This window comes from Ictidomys tridecemlineatus, chromosome 3, assembly GCF_052094955.1.
Source record: "Ictidomys tridecemlineatus isolate mIctTri1 chromosome 3, mIctTri1.hap1, whole genome shotgun sequence".
NCBI classification, from domain to species: domain Eukaryota; kingdom Metazoa; phylum Chordata; class Mammalia; order Rodentia; family Sciuridae; genus Ictidomys; species Ictidomys tridecemlineatus.
Genome location: NC_135479.1, coordinates 116,410,246 through 116,432,291, shown reverse-complemented (window position 1 = coordinate 116,432,291; position 22,046 = coordinate 116,410,246). Strand labels below are relative to the sequence as shown.

The following is a 22,046-nucleotide window of genomic DNA, read 5'->3' as shown; positions in this document are numbered from 1 at the left end:
TAGCAGGAAGATAAAAAAATTATATAAGCATTTATGCACCAAATAACAGACCACCAAAATGTACAAAGGAAAACAATTGAAAGGAGAAAAAGGTATTTCTAAAAATAATAGTTGGATCCTTCAATACCCAACTCTCTGATGGGTAGAACAAGAAAATAGAAGACCTAATAGACCAGGACAACTAGGTCTAATGGACACGTGCAAAACTCTCTACTCAACAACAGTAGGCATACTCAACCATGCATGGAATATTTTCCAGGAGAGACAATCTGTTAGGCCATGAATTAAATCTTAATAGATTTTAACAGGCAGATATCATTACAAACATCTTTCTGACCATAAAGGGATGAAATTAGAAATCAGCAACAGAAGGGAAACTGAGTAGACAACATACTGTTGAACAAGTAATAGATAAAAGAAGAAATCATAAGAATATCCTTAGGAGTCAAAATAAAACAACATAAAACTTAAAGGACACAGAAAAACAATGCAAAGGGGAAAATTTATAGCTACAAAGGCTCTATTTAAAGATAAATAAGCTGGGGCTGGGGTTGTGGCTCAGAGCATGCATGAGGCACTGGGTTCGATCCTCAGTGCAGCATAAATATAAAATAAAGATATTGTGTCCACCCATAACTAAAAAATATTTTAAAAAGAAATAAGTTCTCAAAAACCCCACATAACTTTGTAACTTAAGGAACTAGAGGAAGAACAAACTCAAACCAAAGCTAGCAGAAGGAAGGAAATAAAGAGACAAAAATAACACAGAAAATCAATGAAAAGTGAAACCAATAATTGGTTCTTAGAAAATATCAGCAAAATTGGCAGAAATAACTAGATAGGCTAAGAAAAAGGGAGATGACTCAGAAATGCATTGTAGACATTACTACCAATCCACCAGAAATAAAAAAGGGTTCAAAGAGATTACTATCCAAAACTGTACACCAACTAATTAAATAACCTAGATGAAATGGACAAAATCCTAGCTATATAAAACTCCAAGACTAACCTGTGAAGAAAATATAAAGTCTAAATAGACCTGTTAACTAGTAAGGAGGCTGATTAGTAATTGAAAATCTCCCCAAAGACTAAAGCCCTGGATCCTAAAGCTTCACTGATGAATTTTACCAAACATTTAAGTAAGAACTAACAAGAATCCTTCTCAAACTTTTCCAAAAATTGAACAGGAGTGAACTCTCCAACTCTGATACCACCGAACTGTACACTTAAAAATGGTTATGGTGGTAAGTTTTATGTCATGTGTATTTTGCCACAATAAAAAAGTATTTGCCTAAGTTTTTGAAATGTGTTTACTTAGAAGCTTATGAAAATAGAATAGTTCAGACTGTGTTCATTTAGTGTATCTATTTGAAAGTAGGAGATAACTAACTTCTCAAAGTCCCTTTTAAACCAAAAGCTGTCAGAATACCTTCAGGACTATGTCCATATGCCTAGTATTTCAACTCAATGGCTGCCAAAACATCAGTAGAATTTTTTAAAAATTTCTAGAGAAAGGTGTTGGTTAAGTACTAGAGTTTTCTAAAATACCAAATATAGCATAATTCTTATAGAGGGAGAAAGAAACCAGCTAGCTATCAAATTGAGCTGACTTTTATCTAATGTGTAATCAAACTTCCAGCTAAATTTCACTGCTCCAAAATATGGTGGGGCTGGGGATGTGGCTCAAGCAGTAGCGTGCTCACCTGGCATGCGTGCAGCCCGGGTTCAATCCTCAGCACCACGTACAAATAAAGATGTTGTGTCCGCCGAAAACTAAAAAATAAATATTAAAATCTCTCTCTCTCTCTCTCTCTCTCTCTCTCTCTCTCTCTCTCTCTCTCTCTCTCTCTCTCTCTCTTTAAAAAAAAACAAAACAAAATATGGAATCTAAGCTGGGGGGTCTTAAAAAGTAGGTAAGAGTCTTCCTCTGCAAACAAACACTAAGAATAAAATAAGTTTGAGACTTTTTCCTTGGGTACACACACACACACACACACACACACACACACACAAATATATATATTTTGGTATTTTAATTATAAAATTACTTTTCAGTAAGAAAGCAGACTGATTTTATTCTGGCATGAAGGACATTTTAAGAAGCATATCATAGACGAAGCATTGTGGTATGTGCCTATAATCCAGGTGACTCCACTCAGGAGGTTGATGCAGGAGGATCAAAAGTTCAAGACCAGCCTGGGCAACTTAGCAAGAACCTGTCTGAAAATAAAAATAAAAAAGGGCTGGGGATGTAACTCAGTGGTAGAGCACCCTTGGGTTTAATCCCCAGTACCACCAATAGTAATAGTAATAATAATAATAATAAAGCAGATTATATGTGCCTTTCTTCCTTCTCAAGGTGATGAGGCACCCGGATCACGTGTCCTCCAGTGTCTATCTGTGGGCTCATCATGAGAAGCTTGTCATCATCGACCAATCGGTAGCCTTTGTGGGCGGGATTGACCTGGCCTATGGAAGGTGGGATGACAATGAGCACAGACTCACAGATGTGGGCAGCGTGAAGCGAATCACTTCGGGACAATCTCTTGGTTCTCTCACGGTAAGTGAATCTCTTCCTTGTGGGGCTGCATAAAGTGAACATGATTTGGGTAAGTACGTATTAATAGCATGACTGATGGATCGAATGAGAGGTGACATCTTCCTGTGCGGGTGAAGAATACTGAGAAAAACATCAGACATGTCTTCATACATTAGCCTTTATGTTGCTAACAGGTACCTCAGCACCTCTCGGGCTCTGTTTCTTCTCTTGTAAGAAGAGAAAACAGATTAAATAGAATGTTTGCCATCTCAGTCTTGGCTCCTTGGTTTTCTATTTAAATTAAAAATGTATTCCCTATTTGTGGAAAAAAGTTCATAAAAACAAATGTATTTCAATTAAGATTTAGTTTTGATAATAAGAAATCTTTTCAAAAGTATCTTAGTACTTAGCCAAGAATTTTAGAATTTTCCCACTTAAAGACACACAAAAACACAATAGGTCAATCTGGGTTCCTTTGGAGGAAATTCTGTTGGAGCAGAAAGTTTAATAACTTCTCAAAGTACCTGTTAAATCAGGAACCATGTCTGTATGTTTATGTCTATCTGCTTCCTCTTTCAACTCAATGGCTACTGAAGTATCAAAGCACTTATTAAATTTTTTGATGGGCTTCATCTTATTTACTGCTGGTGATATTGCCAGCTTTTCTGGCATAATGGCAAGTAATGGAAAAATGATTGACAGAAAAACTTCAGAGGAAGTTTTAGATATAACATTTTAGATATAACATATCTAATTGTACTTGAGATGAAAAGTTTAATTGGAATGAAATTTCAAGAATTTGGCCTGCTGATGGAGGAATCACAGTGGAACTCCTGTATTCGTTTGGTGGCCCTTTAATTCAAGCAGAGCTGATGAGAATTCCCCTCCACCCTGTGGCTGACCTCAGACTTCACACAGAGGGTCCGTTCTGGGGTCGCCACCATTGTAAACTGTACTCCTCAGCTCTGCTTAATTAAAGGGCCACTATTGCAGCATATCTTATGCAGTCTTTTTTTTTTTTCTTCAAATAATTTCCTCAGGCTGCAACAACAGAGTCTATGGAATCTTTAAGCCTCAAAAATAAAAATGAATCTAATAAAAATGTGCCCATCCTGAAGAATGTTGATGATATGGATTCGAAACTGAAAGGAATAGGAAAGCCAAGAAAGTTCTCCAAATTTAGCCTTTACAGGCAGCTCCACAAGCATCAGCTGCACAACGTGGACAGCGTCAGCAGCATTGACAGCGCCTCCAGTGAGTCACAGTCTTTTCTAGAAATTGTCCCAACTACATGTGTTCCTATAGCCAGTTAGTACATACCTGTCTTTAAAACCTGCCTTTGGATAACGGAGTAAGATGAACAGGGTTGCTGTATCATCCTGTTCAACAACATACCATCCCCTGTGGCTTTATTTGGCTCCTTTTAGAACAGATTTATTGTTTTATCCATACAGTGTCATTATAACAACCACTGTTCCTGCTTTTTATGGCAGCAGAATGACCAAGGGTTTCTAAAAATATGCCAAAGTATCAAGGAAAAAGAAAAATATTAGATGTACTTTATAAAATTCTCCTAGAAGAAATTCATTTCTTTTCCCATCCAGAAATACTTTAGGCTTATATCATCAAACGCCATCATATTCTGTATCTTGTAAATGTACTGTTCTTTGCAGGTCTGTCTTAAAATCCTTGCAATTTTTGGTTGCACATAATCTTTTTTTATATCTTTTATTTTTTTAATTTGTTTTAATTAGTTACACATGATAGTACAATGATCTTGACATATCATACATTTGAGTCAGATGGGGTATAATTTCTCATTTTTCTCAGTGTACAGGTTGCAGAATCACATTGGTCATGCAGTCACGTATATACCCACAGCAATAATAATGTCTACTTTATTCTGCTGTCCTTCCTATCTTCCCTTCCCCTCCCTTCCCCTCCCATCATTTCTCTCTACCCAATCTAAGGTGACACACTTCTTTTTTTTTCTCTCTCACATCGTCAAACATGTATTCTGTATAACGATGAGGGTCTCCTTCCATCTTCTGTGCAATTCCCCTTCTCCCTCCCTTTCCCTCCCACCTCTCTTTCCCTATTTAGTAGTAATCTTCTTCTCATGCTCTTCCTCCCTACCCCATTTTGAGTCACCCCCCACCCCCATATCAGAGAAGACATTCGGCCTTTGTGTTTTAGGGATTGGCTAACTTCACTTAGTATAATCTGCTCTAATGCCATCCATTTCCCTGCAAATGCCATGATCTTATTATTTTTTAGTACTGAGTACAGAGTCTTATGACTGATTTTATAGCCCAGCTAGTTTTAAAATGATTAAACTTGCTTTCCAGTTTAGAAAACTTGATATAGATATATTTCTTTGTAAAAAAAAAAGAACTCTCAACTTTCTCCAGGTTATCTTAATCACTATAGAAGTCATCAGAATTTAATCCATGGTTTAAAACCCCACTTGAAACTCTTTCGCCCTTCGTGTGGGTCTGAGCAGGGGCTCACTGGGCCCAGCGACGGTAAGTGATGTGTGCGTGGCCGAATCCCTTCAGGCTTCAGCTTCCATTTCATCGTCTGCTGCACAGGCGTAGTGAGTGTGTTTCCACATTGGCTTTCTGTGCACACAGTTTTCACGTCACAAATATTGTGGAGCGCTTTCTCCGTGCAAAGCACAATGTCCCTACTCCCCAAGAGCCTGCACTTCAGTAGAGAAGATGAAACACATCTAATAACCAGACAGCACACAGCTTATGCAGTTCAGTAGTGTCATATGGTTCTGTGGAAGGTGGAGGGGCTTCTTTTTTTATGATCCAAAAAGGCTTTTTGAGTAGGACACTTGCAAATTAGGTCTGGAAGTGATTTGGTGAAGTTGGGTGAAGACAGGAAGACACTGCAGGTGAAAGAAAGGAGCTGAGCAAAGGTGCTAGGTTGGGAGATGGCCCACATCTTAGCTGTTAGTGGAAAACACACCATGAGGCTGTGATGTGGTTTTCTATGTAAGAGTAGAAAGATATACACAATCGCATGTGGAGGCTCAAACAAAGTTGGGGAGTTGGAACTTTGGTTAAAATTTAAAGAGACCTCATGCTCTACATGCGAATGTTTAGAAACTGATACCTGATAACCTTTTTTGAGAAGAATCAGACACTTAGGGATTGAATTAACCAGGATCTGCCTAAATTATGGTGGTGGAAATGAAGAAGGATCTGGCCCCTGCTCTAATAGAGGGATAAGTACTCGTCATGATAAATGACAGCAGTAGTAAAATCATCAGTTAGCTTTTAATGTGTTCAGACTCTGCCTGTCACTGCCCCATTGCTCTCAGTGCTAGGTAGTGATATTGTTTCTCCTTTTTACATGTGAGAAAAACTCAGAGATGATAGGCAACTTCCCAACCAAGTCTTCACGTATCACCTTCCCACTGCTCTGGATTCTGATTTGTGATTTAGCAGCAAGGCAGATTACCACATCACGACCTTTTGACCAGAATCCCAAGGCCCAGGTTCACCTGTGCTGTTTTAGGAGATGAGGGACTTGAAGTCAGCCAACATGCCTGGATGTGAGTCACTGATAGTTAGCAAGAACTGCTGAATCGGATAAATGAAGCTGGACCTTGAGCAGTGGTTCCCAGCAGTCTTTAGTTTGGGGACCCTGCATTTTAAAAAATATATTGACTAACCATGTGGAATAGACTAAAGCTCTGATGTAGCTAGGAATTAAATTTGTATTTTTAAAATCATATAGACATTGATATACACTTAAAAATGGAAAACATGAGATGTTTATTTAGCATATGATTAGTACCTGATGCACGTGTAGATTCAGGGACTACAACTAGAAGTTCCTGTACTTGACAGAATTTGAAAGTCCTGACAACTGGGGAGCCTCTGAAAAGTCCAGCTGGCTGAGTCAGGGGGGAGTGAAGCTTCAGGTGTTAAAGGTACAGAGTTGGGAGCAGGTGCAGGGAGTGCCTTGGACTTCCAGTGTGCAACTGTTTTAGAAATGAAGTTAAAAAGTGAGATGGAGGGATAAAGTTGCTGAGCTACAAAAAGTCTGACTTAAGACTGTTAATATTGCTGACAAGAGACTCAGGAGCAAGTGGGGAAGATACGAATATCGCTAAGAGGATCGAGTGACTCAAGCCAACCCCAGGCTGAGGGCATCCTACCGACACGGGTGGTCTGAGGACATGGATGTGTTTGGTTTTCTGCCCTTGATGGAAAATGTCCTTGGCATCCATTCACAGTCCCCTCACTAATAAATGGGATGCACATCTAGAGCAGCATTCTAAATTAAGAGAAAGTAAACAACACAACTATCAGAAGAGGGGAATGATGAAGAACATAGTGAGGGGCTCATCCCCTTGAGGGTTGTGTGCATCCATTCAAATATTAAATGAGGATGCATAAACTAATGGAGAAGATTTGTTTATTTAAGTACATATTGAGATACTGGTACTAGGGATGTAGGGAAGAGAGCAAATAAAATGAAGTTAACTAGTTGAGAAAGGATGTGGATTGTATAAACAAATAGATCATCAAACACAACGCATTAGAAGGGTGGTGGTCATCAAGGAGAACAACAGAGCAGGGTAGGTGGTAGGGGGAACAGAGGGAGGAGTTATTATCATATATACGGTAGCAGAGAATGCTGCTCTAATGAGGTGAGTTCGAAATGAAGATCAGAAGGGAGAGAAGAATGAGGATAAGAGACAGGGAGGGAGGTGTCCCAAACAGGATGAATAACAAGTGCAAAGGCCCTGAGACAGGAGGGGATCGGTATGTTCTAGGAACGTTGCTATGGTGGGGTGGATTGGAGGAGAATGTTAGGAAGAGTCAGAGAGGTGTGCGATTGGGTGGATTATGAGCCATCTCGCAGGCTGCTGTGAGAATTCTGCCTCCAGAGAAAGTTACCAGCTAGTCTTGAATAAAGGCAGATGAAATCTGACTTAGGTCTTTATGGGCACATTCTTCAGAGCAGATCAGGTGGAAAATAGTTCCAGAGAAGGTACTGAATATATCTTGAGAATAGAGCTGACAGCATTTGCCAATGCCCTGGATATGGGTATGAGGGCTGGAAAAGACTCCAAGTCCTTGGAGCCACCAGAAAGGTGGAGTTTCCGTGAAGTGAGTGAGAGCATGGAATGATGGAGAGCTTGAGGATGACTCCCACTGTGTCAAAATATGCACCTGAAAGAGGTTGACTAAGGACATTAAAGGCCACGAACTTTATTAAGAAGATGGAACTTAAGGTTCCATTTTTCTCTTTTTTACATTGCTGGCCTTATTTTCATATTGCTTTCAGAGTCAAACATATATACAAATTTAACTTTTAATAATGAGAAAAATCAACTCAGTTAAAAAGAAAAGGTTAGTTGAGTCTTCCCAGAACAGTGCTTCCAAAACTGTGAACGCCCCTGATCCCTCTGTTGGTCCATGCTTTAGTCAAAATCGTCCCACCTGTATCTCTTTATGTGTGGGAGTTCTTCACAAATTTGACTGGAAAATAAAAGTGAGGGTCCACAAAAAATAATGAAGGAAACATTTAAACACAATTTAGATTTAAATCGTGCAATGACATAAACTCATGTTTTCTTATAGGACTTGAAACTCAAATTAAGCATGAAGTGACTCTTATTAGAAATTTAAAACTGCAGATGAGCTTGAATTAGGGATTTCCATTTCCTGAGAGTGCTGAGCATGGTTAGTCTCTCTGTAGTGTCAGTTTCCCTTGACTACAAAAAACTTTGTTGAGGCAGGCTCTTAATAAGCCTCCCTAGTGTTATATGGAATGCGGCTGTAAGGTCACCATGCTCACTATGAGATTTTAAACAGAAAAAATTGCGATAAAATCAGTTCATTCTAAATGTGGTTAATAACCACAATGTATTTCTATAGTGTATATTTTTGTTTTTATTCAAAATCACTCAGCCATCTTCAAGAACTTTTTTCTTTCAGAATTATGTTGTCAGAGGGAGAATTTCAGATTGACGTTGCTTTCCTTGATACTATGTATTTTTAAAGGGGTTGATTTTATACTTGTTACATTCAGAAACTGCTTGATGAGTTTTCCTTGTAAACAATATTAAATATATAAGCGAGAGGGGAAATTGCAATTTAGTTGAAACAGGTTTTTCAAATCAAATATCTAAGCAGTGGTATGATGAATGGTAAGTTAACTCATTTCAAAACTATGTTCTCTGGGGTGCAGCCTCCAGGATATATGGAGTCATTTTTGTGCTGTCAAAGAGCTTATTATCTAATATTGAGCATGGTTTTAAATATTTGACCTCCTGGTACTTAGTAATTCATCTAGCAGGAGTCATTCACAAAGCCTCTTCACCCATTTAATACAGGTCCAGTAATCCTTATCCATAATTCCAAAACCCAAAATGCTTTCAAACACCACAGCTTTTGTTTAATATACATACTGAGGAACCTATATTGGAACTGGTTGAGGATCTAGGTAGAAATTCAGTAGATGAGAGACCAAGAAGGAAGAAGAAAACAGGCATTTCAGGCAAATTGTATATCTTAAGACCCAGACATGGGAAATACCAGAGGTATTTGTTTCAACACCCCAGACCTCAGTTGTGAAGCATGGTGAATACAGTCTCTTATATAAAATTCTTGGCATCAGCTATGCTTCGGAAATCAGGATGTTCTGAGTTTTAGAAAAGTAATATGATAAGTATACCCTATATCATGTTACCCTTGCAGCAGGGTCGTGGGAATACCTGGAATGTAAGCAAACCATTTATATTTGTACAACACCAAGTGGGATCAATAAAGATAATAAATAATTTCTTGTCAGTTCAGGTTGAGTTTGGCTAACAAATAAGCTATGGGAAAAACATATGGATTTTCAGCGCTTGGAGGATTTGCGATTTGTTCTAAGGATTAATTTGTATAGATTGGGCTGGTGGGGTCTGTCTTCACCAGTTTATGAAGGGCCTTGAAAGTCGGGCTGAGACAGTGTCCCTCATCCACTAAATTCTGGAGAAGCCCCATGGGAGAGAGTTTAAGGGCAAAGTTTTATGAAGGTTACACAAGAGACGAAGGGAGTCCAAATAGGTTCTGCTAGGGGCCCCAAGATGGAAGGGGATTGGATAAACTTTTTCCAAAAGAAGAATCGGCAAAATTCTGATCTGATTTGGGAAGTGGTGGTGGGAAGGGGGGATGGAAAAGACAGTAAAGAGAGGAGCAGAGGCGATTGTGAAGTTAGAGCCTAAGTTGCTCTGAACAGAAAGCAGAAACCCCTGAGACGACTTGATACTGTGGGGAGGCTCATGACTTTAGTGTTAGATGTGATTGTCAAGTTCTTGCGGGACAGCTAGGTAAATAGTGTTCCATGACTATATATCTGGTATTCAAAAAGGAACCAGGCCTAGAGGTATACATTTAGGAATCATATGGAAGAAAATGGGAGACACACGGGGAACCATCTTAGTGACAGCATCTAGGAAAGAAGATGGGGAGGGGTAGGCTGGATAAGTGGAGGCTGGACCCTTGGAAGACGAGATGAGGAAACAAAGGAGGAGGCTATGATAAGGCCTGAAGACACTGGACAGAAGCAGGAGGACACCTTTGTCCTAAACTTTAGCAGCTAGAATATGGGCTGCCGAAAGAGGAAGTTGTGGGAAATTGAGATGGTGAACCCAAAGGTAGAGCAGATGCCATCATGAAGTCATTTGGGAGCCAGATCCAGCCTCATGAGTGCCCCTCAGATCAGGGTTGCAGATGCCAGAAGTTCTCTGCTCACAGAGGCCCATGCAACTCTGAGCAGTCAGCATAGTAACTAGTGAGTATTTGGTTCTGTTGCCTTAATAGTTCATTTATTCTGAGGAGGACCCTCATTTATCCGGAATAAATAAAGTTTAGGCCTTGGCTATAAGCAAAACCAAATTTGAATAATGAGCAAAAATAATTTTCTGAGACCAGAAATTTGCTTTGTTTTGTTTTCCTTATCATAGCCAGTTGTTAGGTGAAATAAATTTTTAAACAATTATATGGATATCTACCAAAAAACCTTATCTTAATTTCCTAAATGATGAAAACAAATTATACATACACACATGTATGAATAAATGTGGAATTTGACCCATTATTTAATCTAATTTTTTTGTACATGCCCTATTTTTCTATTTCCTCTTTTATTTTTCTTTTAACAATGCACCATGCTTACTGTAAAGAGCCTACAGGTGAGCAAAATAGACTTACTAGTCTTCTACCCTCTCTACCTTATACAGCCGGAAAATAAATCACTAGGAGAAGTCAATAGAGTTTTTCTTTTAATAGTGAATATTTTTATTTACTTTTGCCATTGAAGACACTTTTCTTTCATAAAAAGATTCAGTGACCTTTGGAAGGTTAATTACTCAGTTTGAGATAGAATATTAGTTGTATGTACTGATTGCACAAAAATACTTAGTTTTTGCAAATATTTACTGATGCCCTCCTAGATGTCACGATTTGCACCCAGCAGTGAGAGGACATTTCCCCACTCCTCATTTGCCCATGAGGAGTTTATAGACTGGCAGCAGGGGCAGAGGCAAGAGGAGCATCCCTGTATAATCACATGAAAGAGTAAGAGGTTTTCTGGGTGCAATTTCCAATGGAATGACAATGCCAGTGACTACATCTCCCTTTGGGATCTGGGAGGTCTTCTCAGGCAGAGACAGCTAATGTGGTTAGGAGATCAGGCCAAGGAAAGGGAAGAGAATTCCAGACAGAAGAAGTAAAGTACCAAGTGAGGAGGCAGGACAGACAAGGCCTGTCACAAAAATACAGCAAAAAATGTGTTCTAGTGGTCCTGGGGTTGGGCGGGAGGAAAACAAGGACAAGAAAGTCAGATTAGCCCTAGTTTGGGAAGAGCTTTCTATGCACACCAAGTCCTTAGGAGTTGAACCTCCTGTAGATAGTAGGTGACAGTAGTTTTAAAGCCATGATTTTGCACCTAACTAAGACAGTTGAGACAGTGTGAAGGTGGAGGTGGTGCTAAGATGACCCGTCTAGACCTCTCACTGGCTACTTGAAGGAGTAATCATTTATTAGTTCCACAAATATTTTCCCATGCTACATCTGTCCAGTGCCTCTTTTGTGCCAAGTGCTGCATTTGTAATCTGGAGTCTGCTCTCTTCATGCTTCATTGTCTTTACGGTCAACATTTCCCTTCACTTACAAGCTATTTAACTCAAAGCATTTAACTTAAGTGAAATGGCCTCCTAGAGCTCTTTGTGACATGCTACAGTAGATTGCTGCTTGTGTGCCTCTGTGACAAGCATCTGTCTGTTTGTGGTTATGTTTTTTACAGATGCCTTTCGTGATTGTAAGACAATGGAAAGTTAGAGACCAAAAGGTCTTAATTGTCATATGGGCCAAATTCTTCTTTTTTTTACACATAGGGATTTCTGACCCAAAGAGGTGAAGCTCGATATCAATTTTAGTTAATTCCAGGGCTGGAACGTGGGCTGTCTGTATATAAGAGGTTCTTGATTTTTAAATTCAAAAGACAAGAATTACACATAAGGTTTGCATCATGCAGGTGAGGAAGGAGAAATGGCCTGGCTTATTTGTTTCCTTCATGTCTCATGGTTCTCCATCCTCACCTGGTTTTATTGCTCTCTGGTAGTCCCTCCTTGCTAGTTCTTTATTCACCATTGGCTCTGTGATTGGTTCTTGCAGTGATCTGGTAGACAGTGAGAATAAGCTGCTCAGTGCCTGAGAATGTTACATTTCATTGGCTGATGATGAGCCTGATTATGGTCCCAACAACCCACTAACAATAAACTTGCAAGTGTTGTAAAACCTCTTCAGCCCACAGCTTCTAAACAAATGGACACATGTTGCCCTAGTTATGAGTCTCAAGAAAAAAGTTAGGGCATGCAGGTGTTTAATAAGTGAGAGGTGAGACCCCCCCCTCTCTGGGGGCCCAGCTGACCCACAGCCTCTGGGGTGGGATTCCCTGCATTCACAGACACTGGCTCCATCCGCAGTTTGCAGACAGGCGTGGGAGAGCTCCATGGGGAGACCAGATTCTGGCACGGGAAGGACTACTGCAATTTTGTCTTCAAAGACTGGGTTCAACTTGATAAGCCTTTTGCTGGTGAGTACATGATATGAGGTGTGGATTATATTTTGTTATATTTGAGCATCTCAGCAAGTATGCACAGGCATGGTCTAAGTGTCTTTTGTTTTGCTTTGTTTATTTTTGAAATTTTGGCAAAACTGAAGGCATGCTTTAGTCATCTACTTAAGGACTGTTTTTTGTAGTTTCAAAAAGAAAATAACATAAAATGGAACTGACCTATCTGAAACCTCCAGGTTTCCTATAGGCATATTTTGGGGGTAATGATCTATAATTCTTCTAAGAGATGGTAGCCTTCCTTTGATCATCTTTTTTTTTATGCATAGTCTCTCCATTTTCCATCATTAGAATGGCATATTTTCAGACTATCACTGAAATATTAACATATTTCCTTTTATAAATTGGAGTTGGGGTCAGAGGGTTTCTGTCCCCCCATATGGAAGTTCATGACGGATCCTTGCCCGGTATACCTGGGTAGATTTCATTGACAGGTACTCCACTCCCCGGATGCCCTGGCATGATATCGCCTCTGCGGTCCACGGGAAGGCTGCTCGTGATGTGGCACGTCACTTCATCCAGCGCTGGAACTTCACGAAGGTACTGCCTATTGTTGTCATGACTCAATCTGCATGAAGAGAGCTGGAGGAAAAACCCAAAGGGTTGGCCAGAAGGGGTTGCTGCAGCCACAGCTATAATTACAATCTGCAGTTGGATACATCATTGACAGAGTAGCTGAACCTCTTGCATTAAAAAAAAAAAAAAATGCTCCTGAACTTTAACACAGACAATTCAGAGAGCAGGGGGATAGATGCTGCTAGAGGAGCCTATGACTTTAACCCTTTTAACATCTTGGACTCTCAGTATTGATTAAGCATTTATTGGGCTGGGCCCAGTAGTCATGTGGAGGGCTGTTGTAGGTGGGAGAAGAGTCTCTTTTAGACAAGAGGACTCAAGGAAAGCCCTTCCAGTCCTGGCATTGCGCTGGGTTCCTACTGGTACAGGATTCTGAGAGCCAGCTCTGAGCAAGGCAAGCAGAGTGACATGGACCATTTTCCTCTCTTGGTGGGCCTTTGTTGCTGGTAAGGACTGGCCCTAAATTCTTAAGTTCAGAACATATCATACAGGGTTGTTAGGATCCACCTTATTTACTCAAAATGATAAGGGGCATTATTCTCCCCCAAGAGTTTGGAAAACAATTTAGAGTCACTTTTTTTTCTCATTCATATATATATATATAAACTCCATTAGAACTTTTGTGGAAGTTCTAATGGAAATATTTTAAGCAAATTTAGAGGGAGGGCTGGGGTTGTAACTCATTGGGGGAGCGCCTGCTTAGCACATGTGAGGCATTGGGTTCTGTCCTCAGCACCACAAATAAGTAAATGAATAAATGTACTGTGTCCATCTACAACTAAAAAAAATTTTTTTAAATATTTCTTTTAAAAATAAATTAGAAATTTAGAGAGAATGGATGAATTAATGAAGTGATATTACTTTTAAGCTACTGTATTGAAGATTAAAAACATTGCTAATACTTACAGTGTGGGGGTTTTGTTTGTTTGTTTGTTTGTTCCTACATTGGTAATACACTAATAAGTCTTTTTGTTTAAAAGTATGCATTTTTAAACCTAAAAAGTGATTTTCAGTTACTTAAGCTAAAGAAGTAATCTAGGAAGGTAATTTATTTTGAGACTGCTTCTAGTACCAAATAAAATTAGAGATTGATAAAATGCTCATTAATAGGAATTTATTATACAAATTATGATTCTTCTTACTATTTTATGAAGCATATTGAAGATGACAGTGCTATATTGTTCCAGCAAGATATTTACAACAGTAAAAATTATTTATAAAGTAATAATAATGCCATTTTAAAATTGTATAATACTCTGTAAGTATAGATTACATTTATTCTTTCTTTACAAAAGTAATATAATGCATGATTGCTACAAAAGATAAAAGAAGGAAATATAGAAAATAGAAAACAAAAATAAATAATTTCCAGTCTTAGAAATGTCCACTAATATTTCTTCTCTTGAACTTTGTGTGTTTATGCTGTGCTGGGGATTAAACCCAGGGCCTCTTGTTATAGTAGGCAAGCACTCTACCACTGAGCTACATCCTCAGCCATTTTTTCTTTTTTCAAATGAACCTGAATTTCTTTCATAATTATAAACTAGGGAAGAATGAACTTCTTTTGTCATGTGACTCTTTTTTAAAAAAATCTGCTTTTCTTTATTTTAGATTATGAAACCAAAGTATCGGTCTCTTTCTTATCCCTTCCTGCTTCCAAAGTCTCAAACCACAGCCCATGAGCTGAGATATCAGGTACCTGGGGCCGTCCATGCTCGTGTGCAGGTAAGCCTGGTTTTACTTTTTTGGCAAAATACACTGATTAACGTTAGTATTACTGGACTAAGTGACTATTACAGTGCCTTCTGAGTTTTCAATAAGGATAATTTATCCAAAGCAAATCTGAATGGTCCTTTTAATATTCGGAATTATATTTCCTGTATTAAATACATTCAATTCACCCTCATTATAAAACTCATTTATACATATAATAAATATGTGTCTTCAGAAAAGGCCACAATCAAGGAATGACTGTCCTCGTAATTCCTTCTGAAATGATCCCAGTAACATGATACACAGTATAAACCTGGGGCTGATATTGCCCGAGCACCAGGAGCTTGGCTGAAACTTAACATCCAGGAAGCTAGTTATTATACTCCAATCTAATTTTAGTACTCAATTAACCAAATGCCATTTGGAGGCTCTTTTAATGGAATAAGGAATTTCCTTAATAAAGTCACAAAATTTTATTAAATCCCGTCCAGCCATCTCAAGTTACAAATAAGAAAATTCAAACCCAGTGGAGCTCTGAGGCATGTCCAGAGCCAACGGAGTTAGGGTGGAGCTTGAAATCTTAGTCTGGTTCAGAGTTACCCAATCTACTGCCTTTATCAACTACAGCTCAGATACCTTGAATCATGTGGTCACAGACTGAGGATGGGCTCCCCCCACCCCCCGCCCCTGCCCCCATCCCCGGCATTGCCTTTGGTTCCCAATTACTATCATCAGCATTGGAAGCATTATTTAGTAAAAATTCAGCAGTCTGTGAGCCGCCATCATTAATGGACTTAAATAATTCAGACATGGATTCTCATGAATGTGATTTTATAAATGAAATATCTAAATCTGTTACGTTGAATTATGTGCAAGTAGAGTTGTGTGCATATAAAAAATAAAGATATTTTACACCATAGATAAAATAACAGAACAATTTTTTTTTTTAAAGTTAAACCACTTGTGAGAATTATATAGGACATATTGAGTCATCCCAGTCTAGGAAGACTAATTTCAACTTGAAGGTGCAGATAGATAGCTGTGCACATATACAGAAATTGGTGAATGTTTTATGAACCTATTTAATTTTATTTTACATGGAAGAGAGAAAATTATTCATGCTAGAAGACAGAATAAGAATGTTGGTATTAGGAAAGTAAGAGAATTTAAGATTTGAACTTGCATTAAAATTGATGTGATCAATTTATCAAAGTTAGCTGATGTTAAGTACCTGTTGAAAATGTATTACTGAGAAATGTGTGTTTTGTGATGGATTAAGAATATTTTAGCCTACTGTTGCAAATACATACATTTTCCTCTCCCACATTGGTAAAGCCCTGACTTGTATATTCTTATCCTGCTGCCCTGATAAGGCAGGTACACACTCTACAAATACTTCTCTTCACTCACCTTCTCTGCACCACTGGGTATTGTGTTAGAGATGGAAATAGATCAGATGACCTCTTTTGATGAGCTCATATATTCATCCCTGATACATTCTGGATTCACTGTGCAAAGTCAATTCATTTTAAAAGGGCACTTACCACCACACAAGTGGGATCCTAATTAGAATAAGTTATACACTATGTATGTATAAAATGTCAAAATACACTCTACTATCATGTATATCTAAAATGAACAAATACAAAAATTTTAATAAGGGCATTTACCAAGATGCATGCACTCGCTCATTCATTGATTCAGCCAACTTAGGTTTATTAAGTGCCATCTGCTTGTAAAATGAAGCCATTGAAGCATACTTATGTATGCAAGGGACAGGCAGAAAATGATTTCTCTGCCTCAGGAAACTTAGTTATCTGAGGAGATAAAGCTGTGCTGTTGAATAATTCAGTTAACAGTAAAGAGTACGGTAAAAAGCATGAAGGTACAGACCTACTGGTGAGTATCCTCTCTAAGAAATAAACCTGCCCACTCAGAAGACAGGGAGACTGACTGCAACAACCATTCTCTCTTGGTGATGAAGTTGGACAGCATAAGGCCAGATGAGGTACCTGGAGTGCTGGCCTGGTGAGTTTAGATCTTGTCCTGGAAGTATTAGTGAACTTTGGAATATTCTTTTCATCCAAGAAGAAACACGCTACATGAATGTTTTAAAAGGTTAACTTGATTATCCTAAGTATAATCAAACAAAAACCCAAGGATAACAAGGTTAGTCTTCATAAAGCATATATCCCTAAAACTTGATTTAGGAACAGGATTGTTTTATTTTTTTTGGCAGCCGGGGTCAGGAGGAGCTAGGGATTTAACCCAGGGACACAGTGAGTTATATCCTTATAGCCCTTTTTTTTTTCTTTTTAATTTCAAGACAGGGTCCCGGTAAGTTGTTTGGGGTCTCGTTAAGTTGCTGAGGCTGGCCGCAACTTGTGATCCTCCTGTCTCAGCCTCCCAAGCCGCTGGGATTACAAGCATGCGCCATCATGCCCAGCTAGGGACAGTTTTTGAAGCTGGGTTTTATCTGTGAAATGCTAATAATTATTCCATAAAAAAGGTTTCCATGGACAGAAGCTTTTGCAGATTTCTTTAATATTTAATAGGAGGGCTGAGTGCCTTTGTCACGCTGATGTGTTACAAAACCACTAAGTGGGAATGAGGTGCATTTCCCAAGCTTATTTGATGGGATCTCTCATTTTATTTCTTCTCATCTGTTTCTCTCTGAACAAACACTTTGGGACTTGAAGTTTATACATAGGAAGAACTTATTAAACCAAAGAGAATGAAAGCAAGGTGCAAGAGAAAAGCCTGGGGAAGTAATTCTGCTGAACCCAGGAGGCCTAAACTAGAAAGGAAGGGACAAATCTGGGAATATTTTTGAGGAGACAAGGGGACACAGTGACTAGAAAATGACTGAAAATTAAGAACAAGGAAAAGGTAAATCTAATTAGTTCAGTGTCACTGACACAATCTCCCGAGAAAAAAATAGGACACATGTCATGTCTAGACTGATGGGCCAGGTCGCTGAAGACCCTGGCAGCTCTGGTGGTAGGTGTGTTCTGGGTGATGTGAATCTTGCAGCGTGATAATGGGTATAATAAAGAACCTAGAAGTGCTGCTAGGCTGAGCTTCTGGAAGCACGAAAATTGTCCCGCTAAACATAATAAAAGACATTCTAAAACCACAGCACGTAGCCTCAGCAAGTCATTTCCCCTCCCTGAACCTCATTTTTCTCATCCGAAAGCTTCCTGATTGGACTGAGTGATATCTACAATCCCTTCAGGTACTTCAAGCGGAGCTTTTCTCCAGCACCTTTGATAAATGAGGTGTCATTATAATTGTATCAGTTACCTTCCATTTAGGTGTCCTGATATATTTAGGATCCGTTGTATAATAAAACTCAAATGTCCACCACAGATACACATCCTAATTTTTAAAATCATTATAATTACATTTATCACTAAATAGAAATAGAGCCAGACTCAGAATATGTACCTTGATAATGAAAATTGTTCCTCTGAATCTTTAAGAGGGAAAAAAAATTCTTGAAGGAAATTAAAACATCATAGATCCACTTAGACACGTGGCAATGCAAAAAGAAGACAAAGATTACAAGAAAGGACATGTGAGGAAATAGGATGTCACCAGAGAACTCTTAAATTCCCGAGACTATGAGATTATCATTTCTTTTATTCCTCTGGTCCTCAAAACCTGATATTCCAGTATATACCTCTCACCATCTCAGTCCCTAAAGGAAAAATCTCCCTCCACGAGACCTGGTGTGAAGGCCACAGATAGAGAACCAGCTACTCTCTTTCAGGAGCCCATGTTCACTGCCAGCTTTGGTCCCTGGTGATGGGCTGAACCCCCCGCAGCTGCCCAGGACCCTCTTAGTGCCTGTACCTAATTTTGTATTTGTAAATTTGTATTATTTTTCTTAAAGAGTTCCACCCTGACCATGGCCAGGTATGGTGGCACATGCCTATAATCCCAACAATTCAGGAGGCTGAGGTAGGACGATTGCAAGTTCAAAGCCAGACTCAACAACTTAGTAAAGCCCTAAGCAACTTCGGGAGACCCTGTCTCAAAATAAAAAGGTCAAGGGATGTGGCTCAGTGGTAAAGCATCTCTAGTACAAAGGAAAAAAGAGCCCCTTCCCCAATCTGGACATGTCAGACCTGACCAAATCTGGAACCTTCCTCTTTTTCAGTACATGTTGTTCAGAAATAATGAAATAACTCTAGTTGTGAAAACAGTGGATGCAGCCAGGATGTACATCTTTTTGAAGCTGGGAAAGTCAGAGATGATCAGAAATTAGAGAGAGACTTACCCTGCTGCCTTTCTCCACAGTGTTTCTTTGCTTTCTGCATGTCACTCACTGGCTTTAACTATTTATCTTATTTCCAGACATTATATTTTCAAATCACAAATGTAGTGCTTAGAGGGCAAGAACAGTAAACTAGGCCTATCTCTGCTTTTCCAAAAATTCCAGAAGGTGCCAAGGGATTTGTGCATGCTACTCAATCTTTAAAGGGTTTATTATCACATTTTCAAAGCTTTCATCCACCTGGCTATTCTGTGACGCTAGCCAAATGACTATTACCCACTCAGTTGAGAAATTTAATAAAATTCATCCTAAAATGTATTGTTTGTTCAACAGTTTATTTCAAAACATCATTTAGAGGCCATAAGCTTACTACATTATAAAGAAAACAGTATGATGTAGTAATTAAGAGGTGGATTCTAAAGTCAGACTGTTAAAATCCCAGCTCTGCCCCTTACTAACTGTATAAGTAGCTGCTTCACTTCTCTGTACTTGTTTTTATCGTCAATAAATCAGGTCTGATAATAAGTGTCTACTTTATAGGATTGAGTGATGGATATCAGTGGGTAAATAACACATACAAAGCACTCAGAAGTACTAGTTTGTGTGCTGTAGGTACTTTTAAGCTTTCCCCAGTGTTTTAAAAGTTTGCAACAAAGACATTGATGTTTCTCTGGATGGGTCACTAGGTTAGTTCTGGATAAAAATCTTAATATTATATTTATTGAAATAGAAAGAAAGGGCATTTGACAAGATAAAGTAAATAATAGGTAGAAATTCATGTCATTTTTTTCATGTGAAAAAGGGAACCCAGTTATTTAATTTTTTTAAATACCAAAAACATTGCGCACACCTTTCCACAAAGGGGAACTCAGCCAGGGAGAGGGGCACCACGTCAGGTAGCGTCGAAGCCTGACCTTCCAGACACACAGTGCTGCTTCTGAAAGTCATCCAGACTCAGAGATGACCTCAGCAGCTTTCACTAACACTCTAAAAATAATCTCAGTGTTTCCACTCAGTGCTGGGCATTCTCAGAAGTCTGCCAAGAGCACTTGGGGTAGACATGGCAGGATAAGGCATGGGTCTGGGAGGAAGTCAGAGGTGGTTCCAAGACTGCATTTAGAAATTCACAGATTATATAAAAGAATGTGTTTTCTTACCAAAAGAACAAATTAGGTTCCTGACTGTTCCTGTTGCCATTTAAGATAGATTTCTAAGACGGGATATTTGACACATCTTTTAGGTGAAAGAAAATGTCTAATGCCATCAGCTTCTATGTGGAATCGATACAGGGAGCAATCCTTTTTTATAAATCGGGCGTCTAACAGTAGAAACCATCCTGTCGACTCTTGTGTTGAGAATGCATGTCTGTATTGGAAGAAATAACTTCACTGAAGGCATGTGTACCATTGCTTAAATGGAAGACAGGAAGGAGGTAGAAAGGAGATAAAGGAAAAACAGGCAAGGAAATTTATAGGCAAATAAATGATATTTAACTTATACCATGGGAAAAAAACTGTTTTCACACGTGGCAAAATGCCCAAATGACATTCCAAAGGACCTGGTAGGTTTCAAAGGACAGCACAATGTTTTGTAGTGCAGACTGATGTGAGGATAAGGTAGGTGGTGGATGGGGAGTCAGAAGCCATTATATTTGTTGCCATGGAAGCCACTTAATGGTGGGAACTCTTTCCCACGCAGGACCAGGTCTCCATGCAACATAATAGTTGCTGTGGGTCTTGGATGACAGAAGCTGATATTGAACTCAGTGCCCAGCACTGTGCTGAGCTTTTTGTAAATTATTCTGTTGATTTTCACGAGCTGATAAGCTCTACTCCTGTTCAGTGTCTATTTTTACAGATGCGGAAACTACAGCTTTGAGAAACTAAAACTTTGGAGAAGTTGCTTCACTTCTCTGTACATGTTTCCATCATCTGTAAACCAGGGGTAATAATAGGGTCTGCCTCATAGGATTGAGCCATGGCTTAAATCCACACATGGCTTAAGTCTAGACTAGATTCTGAGTTGTTTGGCTTCAGCACCTGAAGTCATACCTGTTAAAGGTGGAGACTTTGCAGTAAGACCCAGGGTAATTGTAGCCAACCAGGTTGTGGTAAGGTGGAGTTATGTGTCTGCCCACCTCCTTTCACACCTCCTTTCTGGCTCCCAAGAGCTGCCAACTATACTCTTTTCTCCTAGATCTTCTCTCCCCTTAACTCTCATTCTTCAAAACTATCTTTTTCTTTCTCTCCTTCAGTCTCAAGAATAACTTCTTCCTTTGGTGCAGGCGAAAGAATCTAAATGAGCAATTACACACTGTGATATGAGTAGGTACCACTGGACTAAGAAAAAGTGGTTGTTAAAACAAAGAGCTTTCTTTAGATCAACTTCTTGACCTCTCTTGCCTACTAGTCTCTTCAATGCACACTGGAAGTACTGGGCCTGTCTCTCCCCATGCCCATGCCCCTTGGGAGCTTCTGTACCGATGCCAACTTCTGCTCGAGGGACATATAAAAAGTGCTTTTGTCCTAAGGAGTCTTTGTTCCATGATTGTCTTGGAAGCTTAGGGAAACAAAAAGGAATTGAGATATGCACTGTATTTATAGGCAATAAAACGTTGTGGTTAAAAAAAAAAAAGGAAAGAACTTTGGGACACATAGTAAGAAAGTTCTGAACATTTTCCTTCAAGAAGAGATTTCTGTTATTTAGTCTAAATATTCGACTTGGGCCCATAGTATGTAAGGGGATTAGGGCTGTGGTTAAAGAGAAGGCTGTATTTTAAGTCAAAAAATA

At 39.1% G+C, this 22,046-nt stretch overlaps 1 protein-coding gene across 4 annotated transcripts in view; it reads left to right on the top strand.

Annotated features, from left to right (window-relative positions):
- Pld1 (phospholipase D1) overlaps positions 1-22,046 on the top strand; it is a 205,185-nt gene that overhangs the window by 126,904 nt on the left and 56,235 nt on the right. For 3 of the 4 annotated variants that reach the window (XM_078043643.1, XM_078043641.1, XM_078043642.1), the window contains 6 exons: positions 2,360-2,560; positions 3,580-3,793; positions 4,951-5,064; positions 12,521-12,649; positions 13,110-13,228; positions 14,876-14,989. In XM_078043643.1, the coding sequence (XP_077899769.1) occupies positions 2,360-2,560; positions 3,580-3,793; positions 4,951-5,064; positions 12,521-12,649; positions 13,110-13,228; positions 14,876-14,989 (891 nt within the window). The remainder of the gene's footprint in view (positions 1-2,359; positions 2,561-3,579; positions 3,794-4,950; positions 5,065-12,520; positions 12,650-13,109; positions 13,229-14,875; positions 14,990-22,046) is intronic. The other variant, XM_078043644.1, reaches the window with a different exon arrangement.